This window comes from Lampetra fluviatilis, chromosome 27 (genome assembly GCF_964198595.1).
Source record: "Lampetra fluviatilis chromosome 27, kcLamFluv1.1, whole genome shotgun sequence".
NCBI classification, from domain to species: domain Eukaryota; kingdom Metazoa; phylum Chordata; class Hyperoartia; order Petromyzontiformes; family Petromyzontidae; genus Lampetra; species Lampetra fluviatilis.
This window is the reverse complement of record NC_136301.1, coordinates 8,173,590-8,198,357: the sequence shown is the minus strand read 5'-3', so window position 1 is coordinate 8,198,357 and position 24,768 is coordinate 8,173,590. Positions and strand designations below refer to the sequence as shown.

Sequence of the window (24,768 nt, the reverse complement as noted above, 5' to 3'; positions counted from 1 at the left end):
ATCACCAACCCATGTGTCCTCCCCTTCTTGTTTTGCCAATTCTTCCTCCACCACCACCAGCTTTGCCGGAGGATTTGGTGGGCGAGACTACCGGCAGACGAGCGCCGGTAGTGGCGGAGGGACGTACAACGCTCACCAGCGCGGGGGCCCGCGGGGGGCACCAGGGACCACGACCGTGTGCAACCCGGGCATGGTGCGCGGGGTCGGGGCTGGGCAGCCCACACGGGGGTTCAACCGCGGTGAGAGAAGGGGGGAGAGTTGGTGGTGGGGGAACAGCGGACAGAAACACATTCACATTTATTCACACACTGGTACAGAGAACAGCGATCGAGATTAAAAACACGGACATACAGACACACGTGCGGTAAGTCCTCACTTAAACGCGTGGTGTTCACGCAACCCGTTTTCACTAAAACGCGGTTCTTCCATTTGGGAATACTTTTCGCACAATGCGGAAAGCGTACCGTTATAACGCAGAACGCGCACACCATTATAACGCGGTTTCTGAACGGTCCAACGATGGACTATTTTTTTGAGCTGCGCAGCTGAGCAGTACGACACAGTATGGGGAATGATACAGTAACAGCGCGTACCCTCCGTGATTTGTCCCACCATCTTAACGTGTGTGCTTATATTGTATCGCACCAAACTTTATCGCGACATTATTTATGGGGAATTGTTTTTCGCTTTACCTGGCACTTTTCAGGAACACATTTAGCGTGTTAAACGAGGAGTTACTGTACAGGGACAGACACTGGGACCAAGATTAAGACAAGACAAAGACACATACCAGGGACGTTTGAGGGATTAATTGCTGTGTGAGGTGGGCAGGCCTACGAGCACACAAAGACAAAGATCCCTTTTCTAGGCTTAACAGACTGTTGGGGCAAGTGCTGTAAGGCCCGAACGGCAAATGAGGAGATAGGTGGCCACAGCACCACATCCACTGTGCTTTGTCACCCCAGTGGCGTTGTTTACATACTGCACCGGGTACTCGTTGGAGCCTGAGTCGACCTAGGGAAGACCCAGGACCGAATCAGATAATTGTCACTGGTGTTGGCCATCAGTGGAAACTGAACTCAGGCCGCCGTGTTTGTAGCGCAGTGCACTAACCACTCCCCACGCACACACACACACACATACGTACATACACGGACAATACAGGAACGTACACAGACATGTGCGTGCACGTGCGTTTACATGTATTTTTATGCGTGCGTTTGCACTTCACCCATAACACTTGACGTGCCCTCAGAGTGAACCTAACCTGGCACAAGTGCCGTGTTGACCGTCGCTGGCATTTAGTGTTGAATGGTATTTGTTGTTGTTGTTTGTGTCGCTGTGTTTTTTTAAATAATGTGTGCTTGTGTCCATACATGCGCACGTGTGTTCTCGTGTGTAATACATGTGTCTGTGTATCTGTGTGTGCAGGTGGCTATGGGAACTTTGGCCACTTTGCCCCCCAGCCTATGCCAGGCGGGTTCCCTATGGCGTACGGAGCCCCCATGGATTGGTGGACCAGTTAGGCCGGCCCGGTACATGGCACGAGTACACAGCCAGAGTACACGAGAGAGATGAATTTCACGAGCACACGTCGTGCGTACACAGTAGTGACACACATGACAACAACACGAACACACAGCCTCAACAACACAAGTACACAGCGAGATGAGCACACAGCAACAGCTTGTACATAGCTCGAGTCAGCAAGCTAGCACAGCAGAATTAATATTGTGTGCACGGTGGGATGAGTATACGATCATAGAACGTGAGTACACACTCACAGGTAGTGCAAGCACAAGTTGCGTAGTAGGACATGAGCACGCAGTGCAGGTATACGAGGCTGACGCACGAGTGTGCAGCAAACGCACACGTGTGTATGTACGCATGTGTAAACACAGCCTTGTACACACGTTCTCACAAGCTTACTAGCTTACATGCGTACTCGCTTGTGTACACGCGCACGCACGCAAGTACACACACACACGTACGTGTCTACGCATTTGTGCACATTTACACACACGTACACACTTGCGTACAGGCGTACGCACTCGCACGTACACACACCTTTACAAATACTTGCATGTACGCGCACACACAGGCTCCCCTCCGACCTTGTACTCGTGTTTAACAAGACATAGTTTAAACGTATAACAAGTACCGACTCCTAATCTTCTTCTCTTCTTCTTGATGATTAATTCTGATTTGCTTATTAAAGTGTTACATTGACTTAGCTGCGTTTGAGGTTAGAGTAGCGGTTCCTTAAGTGATTACAAAAAAAAACGCGTTTCGCTAGCGGCATAACGACGAGGGGACAGAAATTTTTATTTTTCTTCTTAGATTCTTTTCTCTTCGATGAAACGTCGACAAAGGTTTGCATGGGAATCCAACCGATGCACTCGCACCTCGGGGGAGAGGGTTTAGCCCGGCACCACGACACGACGCAGAGTGGACCGAATGGGCCAAAGCACCACCAACACCCACACCACGTCACGTTACGGGGAAACAATTTTCAGTGTCGCTCCGCCTGTCTCAAAGTTCGATTGACGTAGAGAGGCGCCGGGATTTAGCGTCGCTCCCACTGATGTTCCTCGTTGGTTGGGGATGTCTTGATATCTTGACCTCCTGACCTTTCCTTGTCCCCGCAAAGCCCTAACCTGTGTATCTCTAATCCTAAACCCAAAGCAGCCCGAACCAGCTGAGCCTCATTGTCTAACACGGAGCTGGTTTGGTCTCGTATGATTATAGCGGCAAACAGGCCCACATCCTCTACACTGGGTCTGACCCAGCGGCTCTGAATTAAAAACGAAATTCAGCGAAGGGTTTTCGTTTGCTCGCGTTAATGAGAAGGGAAAGACAAACCAGAGAGAGAGAGAGAGAGTCCGAGGCAGTTGCACTCTACAGACATACAGGATGCACAGGCACATGACATAGCGTGGAACACACACACACAAGGCATAAATGCACTGACCACACACACATGCACTGACCTGGGCATGCACAAACACACGCATAGAATTAGATACAGGATAACGCAAACGGCACTCGCACATACTACACAAACACTCACTAAAGATAAACGCACACAAAGAGCACATAGGACACGCCACACACACAGCACATGTCCATCCACAATCCTGTGCGAGTGCAACTGTCGATTGCAAATATTGGCTATGTGAAGATTTTTTTTTATGTATAAATAGCCATTCTTACTGCTCTGCTAGCACCTCTCTCTCCTCTCACACGTTACCAATGTTGGGTTTTGTTGAAACGGTAAACGGGCGGCAGGAACAAACACCCGTGAACTCTCAAAATTCCCGGAAAAAAACTCCTCTGCCGCGCTTACGCGGCGGTAGCATTGAGGTGATGGTGGTGGTGCGATCGGGCGCCAATTCGCGCCGACGCACGCGCACACTCGTCTCCCTTGGAATTCTCCGCATCCACCTACGCACACACATGCACACCCTGTACTCACACCAGGAACGCTGTCAAGCAGGACAGGACGTTCACGATGTTTGGGTGTGTGGGTAATACGTGCAGGTGACTGAGTGGGGAGTTTTCCAGGCACTCGTTTGTATCTCAAGCTGTCTTGCATTTTGCAGTTCCAGGTGAGGCGCGTGGTGGGACGGCCTGTGCCGCAGCGGGTGAGGAGGTGGTGGTGGTGATTTTCTGATTGGTTAGCGAAGTGATGAGTTTATGCTTGTGCCGACGGTTTTTGGTCGGCAGGCCCCGCTTGGGCTTTTTTTTGTCAGTGAGAATAGTTGGTATGCGGTCAGGCAAGTGTCTGTCTGCCGCTGTCGACATGCCGGCTGTCTCCGCCGAGGTGTGTGCGTGTCTCTTGTCCGTGGAGTTGTCTATCGGGCAAGGCGAGTCGAATCGCCGGAGGATTTGGGTTCGCGGTCAAGTTGTATCCGTCCGCGGTTTAGATCCGCGGATGTCTTTTTTTTTTACTTTCTTGGGCGAGATAAAACGTGCGCACTTTGCTGCCAGCGCGACTTAACGGCACCTCCATATTACACAGAGCTTTTAAAAGAAAAGAAAAATGATAATCGATTCTTTTAATGGGAACTTTGATCACAACTCTTAATGGTGCGATGGTTTTTTTTTCTGTATGTCGTCAAGTTTTTGTTCTGTTTTTAAAAAGAGTCCAAAGCTGTGACGCTGCGTGTGGCGTCGTAAGGGTATGTGTTTGAACTTTTCGGGCCGATGTTGCGGCCGATGACCTTGCCAGAGAGCGGCTGTGTTCATTTGTAAGAGTTTCACCGTGTTTGGTCGTTAAAGAGAGAGTAAGGGGGCGTGTCTTAGGTGATGGCACTAACACATGTATGCACAGACAGGTTTAGACACACACACACGGGGCTATAGTTAGGTGTCTTAAACAAACAAGGGTCAAGACGGGAAAATACCACATGTGGTGTTGGAATGGACGCTTTAAATGCATCCGCAAATAATAGGTAAAAATAATTTTACGAAAAAACATGTAAGCAAAACCTAACGGAAAAGTGCGCGGAATAATACAATGTGGAATTAAAACGCGACATGTAAACGCAAGGCGGTGGGAATGAAATGCGATCCGAGGGCAGGGACCGTCGGAGACTCTCGAGTGTCCGCAACGTTTCTTTCCGCAAAACTCAAACCACGGAAGGAAAACCTATTTAATGGAAGTGTTACCACGCGAACCGCATCCCCCTCCGTTTTCTCCGTCTGCCGCTCTGCTGCGTCGGTGGGGAAAAGATTAACAAGCGACTCGGAGCACCCGCGTTCACCGCGAACAAACGTGCGAGTGAAATAGAATAATTAATATTAACGATGACGATGATGACGACAGAGACCCCCCCCCCCCATCCCTTCCCACCGGTTGACCCCATGAAGTCATTAATTCTGGCAAGATTCTGGTCATTTTAGATTCTGTTTTCTAGCATTAGTTTTGGTTGTAGCTGAACGTCACCCTTTAGTCCTGACGGTTTTACAAAAGCGCCAATTTTTCTGAGCCATGGACTGTTGGTGCTCGGAGAAACCCAGAACTAACGTGACGGGTGGAAGTTGCCTTATTCCGTGACAGGCTTAATGCTTGGCCTGTTTTGCATCTTTGGTCGAAAGGGTTAAAATTACAGCGAGCTGAAGAACCAATCGACCCTGCTCATATGGGACAACTGACACCTCCCATCCTCATGCTTTAGGTGCCTTAGCTTGGCTTGAGGAGTTCTCCGATTGTCTCCGGTGAGTGGCGGTAATCAACCCGGGCCCTAAGCAAATGTGCCCGTGAGAGAATGGGGTCTTTTTCTCCGTCGTTTGTGACTTATTGCGATTTGCTACAGAACACGCGATTAGTCTCGGTTTACAAAAGTGAGCATCGATAGCGGTTCCGTGTAATTATTAGGTTTGCACCTGTGGGTCTGGAGTTCTCGGGACCGCTAGATATCTTGGGAGTAGGGTCTGTGTCAAATCAGTATGCTGACAGGTTCTTATCTCCTGAGTCGCGAATGCTTGTTGTACATATGCGACTGCATAATGCTACTCGCTACAATGGGGGGTGCCGTAGTGAGATTTTGACCTTTGCGCTTTCCCTTGTAACACGTGGAGTATGCTTCGCTACTACTAGTCACGTGCCACCCGCTCCAGCCTACCAGCGACTCGGAAAATGTTGAGCGAGAAATTATGTCCTTTGTCATCATCGTCATCGATTGTAGGAGTGTAGTGAGTCGATGTGTCTCAGCCCGGTCACCGATGACTTGGCACGTACAAAACAAAAATGCACTTCCATTTCTGAAACGTGTCAACGAAAGGGCCTGCCTGTTTTGAGTTAGTTTACTTTGCGTTAAGTTTGTGTAAAAGGTTTAAAGAGGCTATTAATGCTAAACTATGATAGCTGCTGTGGGTTTGACGCAGAGGCGCCGTCTGTTTTTTTTTCGTTAATATCGTGGAAATAAAATCTAGCGGGAAATGTTAGCGATTTTTTTTTGTTACACTCGGCCTAACGCGTGAACTTGCGTTCATCCCTTCCCACCCCCCTTCCCTGTTTATATAGCGAAAACTGAAATGTGACAATATAATGAATAAATTGCGCGATAATTTAAAACAAATTCCAAAAAGCACGACCAGGAAGGCCGGAGGTGTAAACGATGCACCAATACAAATCGATTCTCGCCGTCGCGATAAATACACGTGCCGAGTCTCTGTTGTAGGTGATCGATGCGTCTCGATCCGTATGCTTTGTACGTTCTGGGATGACGTGATTCCCCTGCAACCTCCGGAGGACGCGTTCACCGCAATGTTTACAAAAATAACCGGTCATCGAATCGCGACAATTCATCGATTCGTCGGCGGTGCGTGGGGGTAGAGATCTGAATGTCTCTCAAAGTCGGCATTGTTAGTAGTTAGTCGAAGCAATAATAAGAATGGTGATGATGTCATATTTTGTGTTTAGATGCAAAAATGAATCTGAAACTTTGTAACAAAAAAAAATTGGCGGCTAGACGTAAGTGGGACAAGTGGGGTTCATCATCACTTGAGCTGTTCAGTTTATTTCTTGGCCAAAAGAAATAAATCCTCCGCAGTGGTAATTTATACGCGGAGTTAACCCTCGATTATCCGTGGGCACATTATTGAGGCGCCAGATGAAAATGCGCTTACCAAGTTTGGCCTGGTTTAACCATTACCTGCTTTTGCATGATGGGGGGGGGGGGTTCAGGAGAATTGGCACCCACGTGACCGCAAAGCACGCACATAAACGGATTACTTTTAAGAACCCCCCTCATTCGACATCGGTAAACACTCGGAACAGCCTAATCTCCATACCTTTGGCAACCGCCGCCTTATCCTGGATTCCCCGGCCCCCCCTCCCCCTTATCCCGGATAAGCGAGCGTTGACTATTTCCAAAACCGAAGCAGCAACCACATTTTGTTTTAAGAGCGCGAGTATTTATATCGTCGCGGAATGTTTTTTTTATTGGAAGCTAAAGTGAAGGAAGACGTCAACTTACTTGAATTGGGTTTAACCTTTAACCTTCGCCCTTGCGCTGCTTCGAGAAGTGACCTTTTATTATGTGCGCACACACCGTTGTTTAAGCTTGCGGGCCCGACCTTGCGTTCGATAGAAGTTTCCTGCCAGACTGCGTCATCGGAGAGCGACGAAAGATTAATGTGGTGCCAATCGTTACAAAAGGTAATTTTAAAAAAAGGCTTAAAAGGTGCTCACGCCACTGCTTGGCTGTACAAGGACCTCCGCTCACGGGAGCTCTTGAAAGCCTCTGTGGAGGTTATTTAAGAGTAGTGATAATTATAATTTCATTTGTTTTATCTGAAAAAGCCTCACCGAGTCTCAAGGCTCTCCCCTTCTTCATAGGAGTTGTCCTGCGATGTTGGGATGTTTTGGCCGATTTAACGTTATTGTAATGTATGTTTAATTGGACGAGTGGTTTGGCTTCAAGATGCGTTATGAAATCGGAGAGCCCGGAGAAATCCCCACCCGCGTGTGCACACGAGGGGGGGGGGTGGTGGGGTAATAACGCTTGAAAAAGCTCCGCTATACGGATGGGTTTGGCGATCCAACTTGCTGTGTTGCCATCTCGGGATGATTGACAGCTCGTGACGGCAATGATCTCTAGGTTAGGGTTGTTGGCGTTGTTAGTCTTAGGGTTAGAGTTCATAGTCTTAATGTATGATTAGCAAGGTCAGTGCCGATAATTGTTGGGGGAGAGTTGGCACTGATGATTGTATGGAAGGATAGGTTTTTTAGTTTTAAGGGTAGGGGATAGGCTTATCCTTGTTGATTCGTATGGTGGTAGTGTTCAGATTAAAGTTATTGGTGTTGAGAATAGTATTCATAGGGTAGGAGTCAATTGGCGTTAAGATTGGAGAAAATAGGAGGAGCGTTTTTGTGAATGGTCGTGTTGGGGGAAGGGTTGTATTGTAAGGGATATGATTAGGATTGACGTTATTCAAGTTAGAGTTAATACTTATTACCTGGTGATATAAAGGTGTTAGGGTTATGATTTACGACCTATAGTATGAGTGTTAGGATTATTACACGAGGGTAAGCTCAATGTTTTGATAGTGTTAGGACTTGGGGTATTGGTTAACTATAATGTTACTAGTGTTAGTATTCTGACTAGGACTTGCGTCGTTAGGGTTATATTCAGGGTAGAGGTTATGGTTGAGCATTAGAGCAGTGCCCGAATGTAAAGACTTCAGGTTAGGACTGCCAAGATCGTTGACATTTTAACACGAAAGTCATTTAACTCGCTAAAAGGGAGTCCGTATAGTTGAGACTTAAGTGGTCAACACTCCAACATGCAAAGCAATTCACTGCACATGACATGTGCACGCGTGTGTACATTTGCACAGCCCAGTGCATGTGTTTATACACACACACGTACACGGGTGTGTTTGCGCGCGTGCGCGTAGCAGTGTGTGCAATACGCTGAGTGTGGGTGGCTGCGTAAGCTGTATGGTGTCTGGCGTGGTGCCGTGTGTGCACTACGAGGTGTAGTAAGAGTGTGCGCGCGCCGTGCATCGTGCATACGCCATGGTGTGTGCACGTGTGTACGAGTGCGTGTGCACTGTGTGGTGTGTATTGCATACACTCGGGGGAGTGTGGTGTGCACTGTGCGTGGTGCATACACTTTGGTGTGTGCGTACGAGCGTGTACATTAACATTGAGGCCTGAGCTGCCGTGCAGCCAATCTGTGCCCCATAGGGAGTTTTACCTTTGAGGTCGGATTTCTTATCTCTGCGTTTGAGCCTTGGGACCAAGCCCCTTGCATTAACTCTCATTTACCTCCCCACTCCTCCATGCTGCATTTGTATCTCGTGCAGTCCCGATTGTTAGCAGGGCATTACGAGTTATCACAACCAAAACACCCTGTCGGATCGACTCGGCCTAATTATCATCATCGTCTCTGCCGTGGCGGATAAAACGAGCGGATAAAACGAGCGCACACCGCTCCATTGGGCAGTCGATGGGGAAGACAGGTTGTTGCCATAGGAATGTGGAATTTGCAGCACTGGCTCAGGTCTGACCAACAGAAAGTGAGCGCCACCCAATGCTCATTCAATCGGGGTGGGGGGGGAGGGGGGAGACACTTCAATACTTTTTCTAAATTTTAAAACAAAAAAACGTATTGAGAACGATAAAGACGATTAACCTCCTTTTTTTAAGCTGCCGTTTTTTGTACGATGAAACACAAAGATAGTAATTTATTTTTTTGCACCTAAGCTGAGAAGCCGACGTGGGGTGGTTTGGGCGTTGCGAGTGTGGTATTTTATTTTTATATGAAAAAAAAAACCCAATAACTGGAGAGAAGCGGCTTGGGGGGGGGGGGGCGGGGTTTGGGTCGGGCTACCCACGACCTCTGCGTGCGCGTGACCTTGCCCGTGACCTCACGGCCACAGTCGCCACCGTGGAACCCGCGTCGTGTGTTTTTGTAACGCAGGGCAGCGCTGCCTCGTTCCACTTTAAGCTCGGCTGCGACGATTTTGCCTTCAAACAAATTTAATCCGTCGGCATCAAAATGCTTTGCTAAGGCTGAGCTTTTGTAGTTGTCGTTGTTGGAAGCGAGAGTGGCGTCTGTAACGACCAGAGCTGCTATCCCAGTGCGAGAACCCACCCCGGTATAGAATCAACGGAGCGTATGATAGAATGCTTGTCGAGTTTAAGTCGTAGTCGAGAATTGGTGCAGGAGCCTCATTCCGTTGATTTTAGAAGCTTCGTCACTTCTGATGCCCTCATTTCATCCAATACATAATCCTCCTCACCACATCTAATACAAAACCCTAATCACGTGCAATATTGAACTCCAAAAACGGAACCCTTATCAGACACAGAATCCTCATCTCATCCAGGACAGATTCTCTAGCCCCATGAAAGTCACAGCCTTCATCTCATCCAATTCATAACGTTTGATCCATCGGATATAGAACTCTTACCCCTTAAAATTTAGCACCATCATCAAATGAAATAGTGAATCCTTGACCTATCTGCTACAGAATCCAGGTCTCATCAAATACAGAACCCTGCATCATACTCTACTACAGTATCCCTCCTCATCTCATTAGTCTGCCTCAGCTCAGCCCACAAGTTAAACCGCCGGTTTGGCGGAATTAATGAGTCGTCATCCTCGTGCAAATCCTGAGACGTTGCCAACTTTGTGAAAAAGTTTGGTTTGGCTTCGAAAAAGTGTTTTTATTTGGCTTCGAATCGGCGATACACTGGGCACAGTTAAGTGGCTCATCGGCAATCCACCGTGGGCCACATGCAAACTTTGCTCAACTGCGCGATTGCTCATTTACAGACGTTGTTGCGGCTCCTGTGTTTCACGTCATCTGAACGAGAAAATGTTAATTTATTTCATGAGGTCGGGTTCCCATGAGCTCAAAGGTTCAGGGTAAACAGTTGAGGTTGGGTGTTTAAAGATGAAATTAAAGAAGCTGGCACGAAAGTTCACATCGGGCAAGTTAAGTTATTATTCCCGCATCCCTTTTCCACACACTCAAGTCTGGACAAACGGCCCAGCGGTGTGTACGTGCGTGCGTGAGTGCGTGCATGCATGCGTGCAGCGATTGCCTAACATGTGGATGGCATCCTTTGTTTAATTAGGTGAGAGCCCTTTTGGATTTATATTTTTTTTTTGCAAGGGGAGGCACTGATGGGTTGGAGACGCTTAAAGAAGGACGGTTACTGACGTTTTAATTCTTGTCCCCAGTCGAGGGCAACATTAACGCACAGGCTACACAATGGCCAGCTCTTGCGAATGGTGTCACGGGGTTCCGAAACATCCACGTTACAGCTGGCTGCGGGCTTCGGCAAAACAGAAAATTTTCCCTCGTGAACCGAACGACGTGTGGCTATACCTGGAGTCGAACCGTGCTCAATGGCAGCAGTGGCTGTCTGATTGCCACTGGGCCACGCACCGAGCCCCCAACCCTGCAGACAATTTGGCTGATTAGAGACTTGAATGGGGCTGGTGTTGGTTAGTCGGGGTTAGGGCTACGACCCCTAACCCTGACGTGGTGCAGCAATATTGGTAAACTATGTCAGGGTTAGGCAGGGTTAGGGATATTACCATAACCCCTGACCTGGTTTAACCTGGTGGTGTTGAGCTGGGTCAGGTTTAGAGTCAGGGAAAGGGCTATTGCTGTAAACCACAACCCGGTTTTACCTTTCGTGCTCGGCTGGCGTAGAGTAAGTACGTGAGGCAAGTGCGAGATTCACAGCCCCAGCCCAGTCCCTGTCCAGACTTGCGTTGGAATTAAAGAGTCCAGGCCCTATGTAAGACACCTCTCTATAAATACACGTAAATATGTAAGGTATAAAATAAATCCTCAGCAGTTGTGCAGAAATCCATGGATGCCGTTTAACAGAAGAACCTTTGTTCGCCAGGTGCTTTTTACGTGCAATTAATATGCAAACAGTGGCAACCATAAAACGTTGACTGGAATTGGGCAGGGGCAGCGAGACAATTTGGTGGCGATTATCGTAAGGACGGTGATTTTTTTTTATTTACCACAAATTTCTGTCGCTCGGTTCGTCGACGGTAACAGCGGAAATGGAAAGGTCACCGGTTTAGGACCGCGAGCGAGGATAAGTTCATTTCAGTTTTAACGGACTCGTTCAACTTGGTGCGCGAGACAAACGAAAGCGAGATGGCTCGAACGTCTACGGAGTTGTGACTTAATTTAAAAAGGAAAAAAAAAAAATCCAAAACTATTATTTGCGCGTTTGTCGTAACTTGGGACGGATCACGTAAAAACAACACGCTTAAATGTGCGGGCGGGCGAGTGAGCGAGGTGGCCTGTGCAGCTCCTGCAATGGCGAGAATAAAACCGCAGTCCGTCGTTCATTTACCCAGGAAAGCCTCACTGAGCTGTGACTCGCTTCCAGGAGGTTCCTGCTACATTCGGACATTAGGCCAAGGCAATCGGATATGACAGAAATGTCCTGTTTGTTGTACCGCCTTCGGCCACCTCGCCGCCCCCCTCCTGCCCCCCCCCCCCGTAGTTTGGGGGTCTCGTGCACATATTAATGATTGTGCGCGATCCACCAACCCTGCCTTTGGCACCAGATTACGACAGCGTAGGAGATTTTAAGGCAGTGTGGGGAGCTGTGTAAACTCCTTGAGTTGGAGGGGGGAATCGACAAGTGAAAAGGGCAGCGATTGGGCACTTAGAGGAGGAGCCTCATTGCTTTCAAGCAGAGCCTGGCCATAACCCGGTTCGGGTTAATTCCAACGATAACAAAATCGATGCCCTAACCACGCTAGTCAACCAAATCCCTCGCCCTGAAACTATCCCTAGCCCTCATTGGCCAAGCGGAGCATCGCCCTGATCCTCCCCTAACCACGGGAGACAATTACAACTGGCCCTACGCCAAACAGTGCTCCAGTGCCTCCACGCAGCCCTCTCGCTTGGGATTCTCCCATCTCACTGGAGTCTCTCTCGACGCCCTCCGCGCCAGCAGCAGCATCCGTTCGGTACGCGACGGTAAGAGTCGTCCGCGCCCGTCCGTGGCAGCGCCGTGCGCCGCGCCACGGCCGCGTAAACCCAGTAGCGAAGCGAGAGCCTCCCCTCCCTCACGCACATGTGGTCGGTCTGTCAGGCACACGGGCACACGGGCGGGCAGACAAAGCTGCTTCCCAGACAGGAACAAACTGCCAGAAAGACAAACTTGCCTCTAGGCAAGCCATTTTAGCCGATGGTTGGATTTGCTGGCTAACGGCTTGGCTGACTGGCTGGCTTGTTGTATTGACTGGTTGGCTGGCTGGCTTGCGAACCGGCTGGTTGGCTCGCTAGATGGATAGCTCTTGAAACAGCTGCAGGGGGGGGGGGGTAGCTGTCTGGTCGACCGGATGGTTGTATGGTTTTCTGCTTGGGAAATTGTCCGGTTGTTTAGCTGGCTGCTGAGTTGCTTGGATAGCTACCGAGAGTAATTGGTCCTTTGATGTGGATTGGCCAAGCGAATTGGTTGTCTGGTAAATTGCCGGTTGGTTTGTTTATCGAGCTCGTTAAACCGACTGGTAAGCAGGTTGGCTGTTATCTGGATTTGCGAGCCGTCTGGCTCCGATACATCTGTTGTTTGATTAAGTTGGTTGGTAAGTAATCTGGTCGATTAACCAATTGGTTGTCTGTCTGCTGAGTGAGCTGGTTGGTCGTGTGGCTGGTGGACTGGTCAGTTACCTTAGTCAATTGGTTAGCTGGATTAAGTTGTGACTGTATTAGTGGTTGGTTAACTCGTTGATTAGTTAGCTGTTTGATGAGCTATCTGGCTGGTTTAGCTGTTGGTTAGTGCAATAGTATCGCTGGTTGGCTGGTTAGTTAGTTATTTAGTAAGTTGCCTGGCTGCAGGATCAATTTCCTGATCGGCAGCTTCTATCACTCGGTCTCACGTTCTCCACAAAAGATGGGCCCTCTTCGATCTGGCTCAAAATCGCCAGGCCAGGGCAAGGCGCTCCTCCTTGTTCAGTGTGTGAACACGTCACTCACGCACGCATGCACGCACGTATGCACGCACGTACGTACGCACGCACGGAGTTTAAAGAAAAGTAATAATAAACGTAGCAAAGTCCCCATGCAGTCGTCTTTTAAAAGGAAAAACAAAAGTAATATTAAGAATCGTTATTTGTTAATCGCACCCTCACAGTGGAAAAATTGATACCGTGTACGCCTGACATTTTTTTTACTTGAATTTCACACGGCGGCGATAATGGCGACGACGTTGCTGATGTTATTAATCCTAAGCGTGTGGGTCAAGTAAGACGACACCCTCCCGCTGTGTGGTGAGTATACACGCAGGACCGCAGCAACTTCAGTTAACCCAAGGGGGTGGGGGGGGAGTGTGTGTGGTGTTTCGTTATGGCTATCTCACGGTGCGTTCCCATTTAAGTTTATAGAGGCTGGCCCAACTAAACTCGGGAGGTTGACCAACGAAAAAATGTAGTCGCGCGTCGAGCAAAAAGGCGGAATTAACCGATTACTGAACTGATGCATGAACAATGGAACGAATGAATGGATAATTCACCCAACTCCTTCCCACTGTTTCACTATCGAGGCGCGCACGCTCTGCGAGAGCCACGTACGCGCGGTTTGTTGCGGGTCGGCGAGTAGCTAAATAAAAAACAATCGACCGATTGATAATTGTGTGAGGCGCCAACGAGGGTGGGTGGGGGGTGGGTTTCGTGGTGTAAACGCCCGCAGAGTCACGCGCAATGCACCGTTCCGGCAACCGTGGCCGCAGGTGGAGTTTGTTTTTTCTTACTCTTTACGTTTTCGTTCCCCCACCTACCTACCCACCCACCCTCCCTTTTCCGTGTTGTGCTGTTGAAACGCGCATTGTTTTTTTGCCCGCCCCCTCCCCAAGTTAATAAAGACGCTGGAAAAAAAAAAGACTCCCATGTCGATGCGTGTGCACACGTGGACACATTTTTGTTGGCCATGCATGCACGCTCACACGCACGGCTCGTTTAAGCACACGCTAATAATGTATCGGATTGTCCATCGGCTATTATTATATTGAATGGAATTAATAATTAATAATAAGTAATATTTAAAACTTTTTTTCAAAAACAGGCTATAATGAAATGTACCGTACGAGTAATTGCAAAACTCCACGACTCCAGGAAGTGGCCCCGAAGCTTGCCATAACGTAAGGGACCGTGGGCAATTACAGCCAACGTCAGTTGAGCGTGGACAATTAGACCCAAGCCGAAACATCACATATAAAAAAGATTGTTAACATTTTTTTTAATGATAGAATATAGTATTGTCATCAGTAAGACATAAGTATACGATGTTTGCAGTCGATACCACATTGGGGAAGTGGGTTAAAATGGAGTTACAAGATTTGAGGATACAACAACAGAGTGAGTTAAATAAAAGCGTGTAAAAACACGTGTTCTGCCTAAATGATTTTAATCTAATTAATTAACAAATCTGTTGTCTTATCTGCTAAGTTAGCTGGTTGTCATGTGGCTGATCAATTGGAAATATGGCTTTTTCTCCGGGTTCTGTTTTTCCCTCTACATTTAGAATCAACATGCATTTAGAGTATTTGGCTGCTATAAATTTCCACGTTAAGAGCCAATTCGTTGAGCTATCATGTGTGGCCAGATCGCTTGTGAAAAAGCGCTACGTAGCTCAGTTGGCCTTACCTGGTAAAATAAAAAGTTGAGTTGATCGTTATACAAGTGTGTTTTAGCAGTTGTAGAATCCAAAAAATCTATTTCCATATATGCCCGGCAACCCTGTCAATACTTAAAACGAATAGCACGATGTGATTTATCAAACCATGTACAGCTGTTTGAGTTAAGTTCGTACTACTTGCCGAATGAAACTGGACGCTCCGGATAAAAAGTGGTATCAAAGTAAACATTTAGGTATTTTTTTATATTGTATTTTATTGAACTTCACAGTTACATGTATTCTCTGGATTTTAAGACACTTCACCCTGTATTTTAAAGAAAAAGTTGGGAGTGCGTCTTTTAATCAAGTAGCAGCGTGCGTGTGTAGACAGATTTTTAAAAAATCATTTTTTATTGGTAATGGGAACAGGTCTGGGGTGAGTTTTGTTTATTGGAGTAATCTGGAGAATACAGCTCCACGCGTCCTGCTCCATTGGACCAGAAACACGAAAAACAGCCTGGAGATCATTGTTATTGTTTATTTACTCAAGAAAGGCTCGCGGAGTTCTTCAGGCTGTCTTTCAGAAGAGTCCTGCCATGTTTTCAAAGTCGGGTGCCATTTTGCTTTGTGTAATCACAACTTGAATGTTGCAGTTAACCTTTCAGCATTGAGATGTTTGGTCAATACCATTTACACTATATGTTTTAGCTGTGTGAGGAACCCATGCACAACAGGGGCATAACGTATCAACTCCACGTGGAAAGGCACCCGAGTCAGGAATCAAACGCCGCAGGCCCTTCTTGCAGCGATGTGCACAAGTGTTCCCGTTGTCCCACCCTGCTGCCCAACTCCTGCCAAATTTTTGACAGCCTGTTTGGGGCAGCCTCCTAGAGGTCGAGATTCTTGAGGCTGTAAACCCCCCCCCCCCCCATCTGTCACATCACCTACACGAATTGCACAACTAAAACATGGAAGTAGCGCAACTCTAATACAAGGACGGAGTTGAAGAAAAGACTCGTGAAGGCTGGTATGGAGTATAGTGTAATATGCTCACAAGCGTTGACTCGTGAAAAAGGGCAGACCTTAAGAGACTGGAACATCATTGGAACCTCATTTGCCAGTAAAAAATATAATTGGTTTTTTACCCTTTTATCTGGCAACAAAACTGACACCTTTTTTACAAGGAGTCATGTTTGCATAGACCACAATACCTGCAGTCATAATGCAAACAAAAAACAACTCTAATGTATGCACTGTCCTTGAAGTTGATTGCGCCTTTTGGCGTCATCTGGTCCAACACCATGTGAAACTAGGCTCTAAGGAAAGCTGTCTCGGGTGTGGACCAATCAACTTCAAGGACAGTGCATACATTTTCAGAGTTATGTTTTTTGTTTGCATTATGACTGCAGGTATCGTGGTCGATGCAAACATGACTCCTTGTAAAAAAGGTGTCGGTTTTGTTGCCAGATAAAAGGGTAAAAAACCAATTATCAGACTGGAACATCTAAGATGTGGGGATTGTGTGCCACCGCATGGGAGAAAACAATAGAAAGAGGAATGAGGGAGTTTGAGATCTGACTCGGAGAGAGAAGCCTCGTGAGAACATCTCGACCAGGTAAGTGATGTGGTCTGGGCACATTTTGCAAAGTGGCCGCCTGATGAAGGAAGTTGGGAAAGAGGCCAAGAGGCAGGAGCAGACATGCTGCTCGATTTGAAGGAAGTGGGAGGATGTGTGGGGGGGGGGGCGGGGGGGGGAACTTACGGTCACATGGAGAAAAGTTTAAGATCGGACGAGATCGAGGGAGATTGGGCCAAACACCGGCCACTGGGCAGAGACACATCAAGGAGGAAGATGCTACAGCATCAGTGGATGCTGCCATGTCTACTTTCAGGTTGCGGAGCAACAAAAACGAGACCCTGGTTTGGAAACTTGACCTCATCAACAACACAACCTGGGAGGACTGGCTGCACCTCAGAAATCGCCTGTTTTCAACTATGTGTAATGCGAGCAAGGATTGAGGGGGGGCGGAATCTGGGTCACGTGGGGAGTGGGTGGAGTTAGGGTCACGTGGGGGAGAGGATTTAGGGAGAGAACCGGAAAAAAAGGGGGAGTTGAGACGGAGTGAAACACGAGGAGGCCACGCTGGGCAAGAGGGAGAGTGGCGCGGTCGCCACGCGGTGGGAGACGTCGACACCGACAGCCATCGGTGTCAGACGAAGAGAGCTAACGGGGCAGTGAGAGGCTAGCTGTGTACGGGGCAGCAGTGACGCTAGATAGCGGAGCAGCGGTGTGGCTGCAAGGATTGCCTATCGGAGCAGCAGGGAGACTGCACAACGGAGCAGCCGAGGGCTGTGGAGAGGTCGTCGAGCGGGATGCGGGCCTGAGCGAGACGCCGTGGTACGGAGATTCTACGAACCCAATAAAGGACAACGGAGATCGACATCTGAGAGAGAGTCCTTTATTACATATGTTTTAAATTTTGTGAATGATCATTGATGTAAACTTTGTAACTCCCAACAGATTAACACAGGATCCAACAACATTGACAATAATCAGTAGTTACTTTTCAACATTTTCCCCCCCCTGACACAACTGGATTTGTTGCAGAAACACTGAAAACACATCGGAGAGCGAGCGGCACCGCACAACCAAACAAGTGAATTTAGCAGCATGCATTGCTCGCCTAGGCCACCAGCCTCGACAGCCGATCGTACGACTGCCAAGGGTCGAGAGCCATTGCATGTGCAGCGCGGTGGTAACGCTCGCGCCTCACGGCAAGGAGTTCATGCGTGGAGTTTGTGGTCTGTTCTCCTGTCCTGCACGGATACTAAAACTAAACTCAGCTATTTAGCTCTTTTTTAGAAGCGACCTAACCAGAAATTATAGTGCAATGAAGTGGCTTCTGTCGAAATTTGTAGCAGCCAAATACTCTTAAATGCACGATTCTAAATGTGGAGGGGAAAAACCGGAGGACCCAGAGAAAAATGCACGTGACCACGGGGAGAGACACGCAAACTCCAAATATACAGCAGGCGTCAAGGGTCGGGATCGAACCCACGACCTCCTGTACACCAGGTGTCTGTCTACTTGACGGACCTGTTCTCCACCTGAGGACAGCTGCTTGCGTTGTGGCCGAAACGTCGTGAAAATTATTTTATTATGTTTTATTTTTATTATTTTATTACTTCCCTTCTACGTGACTTTACCGAAAGAACCAAGAAGACAGGTGAGGTAGTTAACATCTCCCCACCGCGGATACAGTCATTACAAAACGCATTCGCAAGATAAGTCTGCCAATGCTCGATAGAACCGTGCGGGGTGAGGGGGGGGGGCATTGGCAACAGCTCAGTCGCTGTCCCACTCACTGGGTGCAAGCGGCATGAAGTCGCGCGACACGTCGTACTCGTAGCCTGCGTCGCCGGGCTTCAGGCGCCGCCGCTCAAAGCCGTGGTCCATCTCGCGCTTGCTCAACACCAGCGCCGCGTCGCTCACGGCATTGAGGTCCTCGCCGCACCCGCCCAGCGACTCCTGCCGGCCACGTGGTGACGGTGTGAATCCCGTCCATGTATAATAAAGGACGTTGACGACACACAGCTTGGTCTCCGTCTCTGTCTTTATTCTTATGCCGCTCACACTCCGCTGGACCCGACCGTGGACCGGCTGTTCCACTGTCGCGCCCCGCGCGCTGTTTCCGTCAGTTGCACTCCCGCACACCGCTGGCTGACGGTGTGCTTGGAGCTCCAGCCGTCTCCAGCCGCTACGTGGCCGATGGCGCTCAAGACCTCCCACGGCTCGACGTGGTCCCGCTTCGAGTCTATGCCAACTGCCACGAGCCTCTTCCGGATCCCCCCTTATATTCCCCTCTCTCGTCATCCCGTCTCCACCTTCCACCACGCCCTTTCCCAACCTTCCAGATCACGCCCTTCACTTAGCGCTAGGCCTCGGCAAGGTAAGGTAAAAGTGTAAAAACAACGAGCCTACCTTTACCCTACCTTTTACCTTACCACAATACAATCACTCTACCCTACCTTTTACCCTTTAGCAGGTAAGGTAAAAGGTATAAAAGCAACGAGCCTACCTTTACCCTACCTTTTACCTTACCACAATACAATCACTCTACCCTACCTTTTACCCTTTAGCAGGTAAGGTAAAAGGTAAAAAGCAACGAGCCTACCTTTTACCCTACCCTTTACCCTTACCCCTTGGCATGTCGACACCTTTACCCTTTTACCCGGTAAAAAGGGTACAATTACCTTACCTTGCCGAGGCCTACTTAGCGCCGCCCCCCCCCCCCGGCTCCGCCCCTAGGCTCCGCCCCTGATCATCCGAGCATCCGATTGGACCGGAGGTGGGCGGCGGACCTCCCCATATGCCCACCTTACTGGGCCCCGCCCCCAATACTCCGGGCGTCCAATTGCCCCAGAGCTGAGCGGCGAAACCTCGCTTACGCTCGCATTACACATGCGAGCCGATCTGGAGATTCTCGGCAGCTCGGGATCCCACGCGATAGAACACTGGAGACAACCCCTGGGTGAACTGCAACGTCTCGAATGCACATCGGATCGCTGAGTGTGTGTCGATGTGTGCTCACCCGTATTTTCAGCAGCAGGCGAGTGAGTTGAGTGGTGGACAGCTGTCGGATCAACTCTCCATGTCGCTCACTCTCCCTGAGTCTCTCCACGGTTTGAGGGACATCTACCTCACACACACACACAACATCAGCATCTTAACAACTCACTATCATGCCGCTTGTTTACCGAGGAAAGCCTCACTGTGCAATTCCAATTGAGTAATTTTCAGGTATCATCTTCTTGGTTCTTTCGGTAAAGTCACGTAGAAGGGAAATAATAAAAATAAAACGTAATAAAATACAATTCTCACGACGTTTCGGCCACAACGCAAGCAGCCGTCCTCAGGTGAAGAACAGGCCTGTCGGAAAGACAGCGTTTGTCTTTCCGACAGACCTGTTCTTCACCTGAGGACGGCTGCTTGCGTTGTGGCCGAAACGTCGTGAGAATTGTATTTTATGTTTTATTTTTATTATTCCCCTTCTACGTGACTTTACCGAAAGAACCAAGAAGATGAATCCCTGCAGTCACGAAAGCTTTAAATCGAAATTAAATTTTCAGGTACTTTTTCAGAATTGGGATATTTAGCCAATGATAGTTAACACTGCATGGGAGGAAACCTCAGAACGTGGAGAAAACCCATGCAGGACGGGAGAATATACAAACTCCACGCAGGAAAGCGCTTGAGTCGGGAATCGAACCCAGGGACTTCTTGCTTCTAGATTTGAAGCTTTCGTGACTGCAAGGATTCATATTCTTAGGTTTTTTCGGTAAAGTCACGTAGGTAAAACATTAAAATTAATAAAAGTAAAATAAAATAAAAATCACGACGTTTCGGAGGCAACACAAGCTTCCGTCTTCAGGTGGAACCGTCACAGCCACGACAGCTGTATCAAGTAAATGAGAGATTGCAAGAGCTACCACTCCGTATATATAATGGTTGGAGAGGGGGGAAGGGCTCACCCTCTTAAGCCTCACCTTACCATATGAATAAAAAAGTGTGCCGTACTTGGCCCTTCCCCCCTCTCCAACCATTATTTAAACGGAGTGGTAGCTCTTGCAATCTCTCATTTACTTGATACAGCTGTCGTGGCTGTGACGGTTCCACCTGAAGACGGAAGCTTGTGTTCCCTCCGAAACGTCGTAATTTTTATTTTATTTTACTTTTATTAATTTTAATGTTTTACCTACGTGACTTTACCGAAAAACCCTAAGAATATGACTTCTTGCTTGTGATGCGGTGTTGCACGTGCAATGCTCTCAACCCTCCAGAATCTGAATATTTATACTGGAGGAATCCGATAAGCTTTTAAGATAAGCTCATCGGATTCCTCCAGTATAAATGTGTGCTCCTAATCTCAGCTGTATAAAAGACACCTGGGAGCCAGAACTCTTTCTGATTGAGAGGGGGTCAAATACTTATTTCCCTCATTAAAATGCGTTAAAAAGCGTTTTTCTGGATTGTGTTGTTGTTATTCTGTCTCTCACTGTTCAAATAAACCTACCATTAAAATTATAGACTGATCATTTCTTTGTCAGTGGGCAAACGTACAAAATCAGCAGGGGATCAAATACGTTTTTTCCCTCACTGTAAATTAAGCTGAGGGTAAGAGGAGTGAAGTAACCAGGGAGGACTCACTCACAATCCTCACCCGATTCTACTCTTGCGTACAGGCGATATGTTGCGCAGCGAAATGCCAAATGCGAGGTCTGCTAGCCGACGCCTCCGTTCAATGACTCCAGTGGTTTAATATATGTCCGAACAGTTTGGGCTGCATGGCCACAATCGTACTACTCTGGCTTGTGTCTTTAATTTTCCGTGTATGATTCCCAGTGTGGTAACTACATTATCAGCTCAGGGGGTGCGGCAATCGATGAGGTGGAGCCCCAATATCTGAGTTGTCTCGCTGGGTCGCACCTAGAGGCTATTTTATATCACGGCTCCTCTTGCATAACCACAATCTTTACTGCTCACGGTCTCGAACATTCAACGCTGTAGGGGCGCTCCATCTTCGCTTTTGTTGACAACAAATCTCACGGTGGTTGTCAAGGCGGTTCCAACCGGGGGGGGGGGGGCAAGGCACCCCCAGCCCCCACGCTCGTCATTCTACAGATGATTCCACTCGTGAAGGAGATGTACGCATCGTCCCGTTGATGTTCTTTCTGATGCGCTTGACAATTGTGACCACCGTCGCCTTCGAGGAGGAGGAGTGTCAAAGCCAGGACGAGGTGCGATGTCGAATGAGGGGGGAGGAGGGAGGGGGGTGTTTTGTGTTTTTTTCTTATCTCACCGGAGAACGCGGAGAACGCGCGGAGCGGGACGATTCTGCGCCGCACGCGGCTCGAGTCGTGCTCCGCGTAGTCGAGAACGAGCGCGGGGGGGCTCAGCCGCACCCCACAGCGCAGCGGCACGTGGGGGGGCATGGGCTGTGACGGGGTGGGGAGGGCAAAGACATTTTTTTAATTTCAAAATCCCCCGTATAGCCATAACAGAACGTTGGAGAAAGTGCTGTTAGCGAGCACCTTTCAAGGCTGGCACGGTACACGAGGGAGTGGGTGGCCAGCACCATGCCCAACCGCCTTTGTTGTCCCCAGTGGCGATGTTTTTGCACACCGCACCATGTACTAATTTGAGGCTGAGTCGACCTAAGGGAGGCCCAGGACTGGATCAGATAATCGCCATTGGTGTTGGCCGTGAGCGGGAATCGAACGCGGGTCACCATGTTCGCAGTGTAGCGCGGGTCGCTTACTGCTACACTACAGACTGGGGGTGGACACATACAGACACACGTACACTCGTAACACAGCTCAACATTCGTGCACAACACGGTGGCCTTAAAAGAAAACATTAAGCAGACGACGTTTCGGGCAATTGTCCTTCATAGCTCTTCACAGCACCAGATAAAGTGGAGAAGAGTTAGATACTTAAACGCACTTGTTTACACCACGGGGCCTGGTTAGAAATGTTTGGGAATTCAGTTCACCATGGGAGTCCAGTTCACCATGGGAGTCCAGTTCACCATGGAAGTTCAGTTCACCATGGAAGTTCAGATCACCATGGAAGTTCAGTTCACCATGGAGATTCAGTTCACCATGGGAGTCCAGTTCACCATGGGAGTCCAGATCACCATGGTAATTCAGTCCACCATGGAAGTTCAGTTCACCATGGAGATTCAGTTCACCATGGGAGTTCAGTTCACCATGGGAGTCCAGATAACTATGGTAATTCAGTCCACCATGGAAGTTCAGTTCACCATGGAGATTCAGTTCACCATGGGAGTCCAGTTCACCATGGTAATTCAGTCCACCATGGAAGTTCAGTTCGCCATGGAGATTCAGTTCACCATGGGAGTTCAGTTCACCATGGGAGTCCAGTTTACCATGGGAGTCCAGTTCACCATGGAAGTTCACCATGGTAATTCAGTTCACCATGGAAGTTCAGTTCACCATAGGAATTCAGTTCACCATGGGAGTCCAGTTCACCATGGAAGTTCACCATGGTAATTCAGTTCACCATGGGAGTCCAGTTTACCATGGGAGTCCAGTTTACCATGGGAGTCCAGTTCACCATGGGAGTCCAATTCACCATGGTAATTCAGTTCACCATGGGAGTCCAGTTCACCATGGAAGTTCAATTCACCATGGGAATTCAGTTCACCGTGGGAATTCAGTTCACCATGGGTAGGGGTCAGCAACCTGTGGCTTCGGAGCCGCACGCGGCTCATTAAGGAATGTTTAGTGACGTTATTTATTAAGATCTCGTATTCGCCACACGCATCGCGTGCATTGTCAGTAGACCCCCCCCCCCCGCCATAGGGGCCGTCCATAAATGACGTCACGCACCTAGGGGGGGGGGGTCAGACATTTGTGACGATGCGTGACGAGGGGGGGGGGAGAAATGTGACGTCACATTAAAATGCGCAACTTTAAATTAATTTCGACATTACCGAAAGAACCAAGAATACGTGTGTTTTATTGTTTTATTTTTATTATTTTATTATTTCCCTTCCACGTGACTTTACCGAAAGAGCCAAGAATACGTGTATTTTATTGTTTTATTTTTATTATTTCATTATTTCCCTTCTACGTGACTTTACCGAAAAAACCAAGAATACGTGTATTTAATAGTTTTATTTTTATTATTTCCCTTCTACGTGACTTTACCGAAAGAGCCAAGAATACGTGTATTTTATTGTTTTATTTTATTATTTCCCTTCCACGTGACTTTACCGAAAGAGCCAAGAATACGTGTATTTTATTGTTTTATTTTTATTATTTTATTATTTACCTTTTACGAAACTTCACACTCGGCAAAGTTTGCGCGTTCGGTCTCCGCGAAGGCGGATTTAGCTGACGTTTAACAAAGCGTGGCTCCGTTGCGATAACAGCCCAAATTACTCACGACTTTGACGCTTTTTAACACAGCCAACTAGTAAGGGTTGTCGCGTAAACAGAACGTGCCAATTCGTGGCGGGTTTTAACGACACATTTATATATTTACGCGATTTAACCCCAAAAAACCTCTTTTATGGACGACGTTGACGCTGACAATTCATTTAAGCGTCCCTACCGTCCGCTTGCTTTTCCCAGTCCGTATAGGCGCCAGCACGAAGCTGATTGGTCGAGCCACCCGTTGCTGGTCACGTGCTCCTAACCGCGCGCCCATGCGCACTACGAAATGTAAAGTGGGCGTCTCCCGGGGCAACAGATGCTCAATGACGTCACTACCGTTCGTGAAACGTGGACTCATTTTTTTTTGTATAAACATGTTTTTTTTCTCTCTATCTTTTTGTAACTCGTGCCGCGGTATACATATAATTGGTATTGGTTTTGTAGATACTTTTGAATGATCAAATAAAGTCAATGTTGATTTTTTTTTCAACTAAAGTTTTACAACGTCCGTGCTCACGTGGCGAGGGGAAGACGACGCCATAGCGCGTGCACAATACATTATAACCACAATTATGTTTAAAATACGAGGTTTTCACCCTTAAAAGATATACAATTGCTTATAATAAATCATAATTAATCTATAATGTTTAATGAAAGTTTTTGGTGTAAATTGTAATAACGTCCGGTTACGGC

The 24,768-nt window shown here is 48.1% G+C and overlaps 2 protein-coding genes across 2 annotated transcripts in view; one reads left to right on the top strand and one right to left on the bottom strand.

Annotated features, from left to right (window-relative positions):
- LOC144942454 (putative ATP-dependent RNA helicase Pl10) overlaps positions 1-14,373 on the top strand; it is a 30,410-nt gene extending 16,037 nt beyond the window's left edge. The window contains exons 19-20 of the mRNA XM_078869324.1: positions 61-239; positions 1,432-14,373. Coding sequence (XP_078725450.1) covers positions 61-239; positions 1,432-1,526 — 274 coding nt within the window. The 3' untranslated portion in view covers positions 1,527-14,373. The remainder of the gene's footprint in view (positions 1-60; positions 240-1,431) is intronic.
- A 3,186-nt stretch (positions 14,374-17,559) lies between these two features.
- Positions 17,560-24,433, bottom strand: CEP19 (centrosomal protein 19). Its single transcript, XM_078869403.1, has 4 exons — positions 24,254-24,433; positions 21,975-22,110; positions 19,707-19,810; positions 17,560-18,643 (listed from the first exon to the last, which is right to left on the bottom strand). Exons 1-4 carry the CDS (start codon positions 24,431-24,433, stop codon positions 18,461-18,463), a joined length of 603 nt encoding a protein of 200 aa, XP_078725529.1. The 3' UTR covers positions 17,560-18,460.
- Between the last annotated feature and the right edge of the window lie 335 nt (positions 24,434-24,768).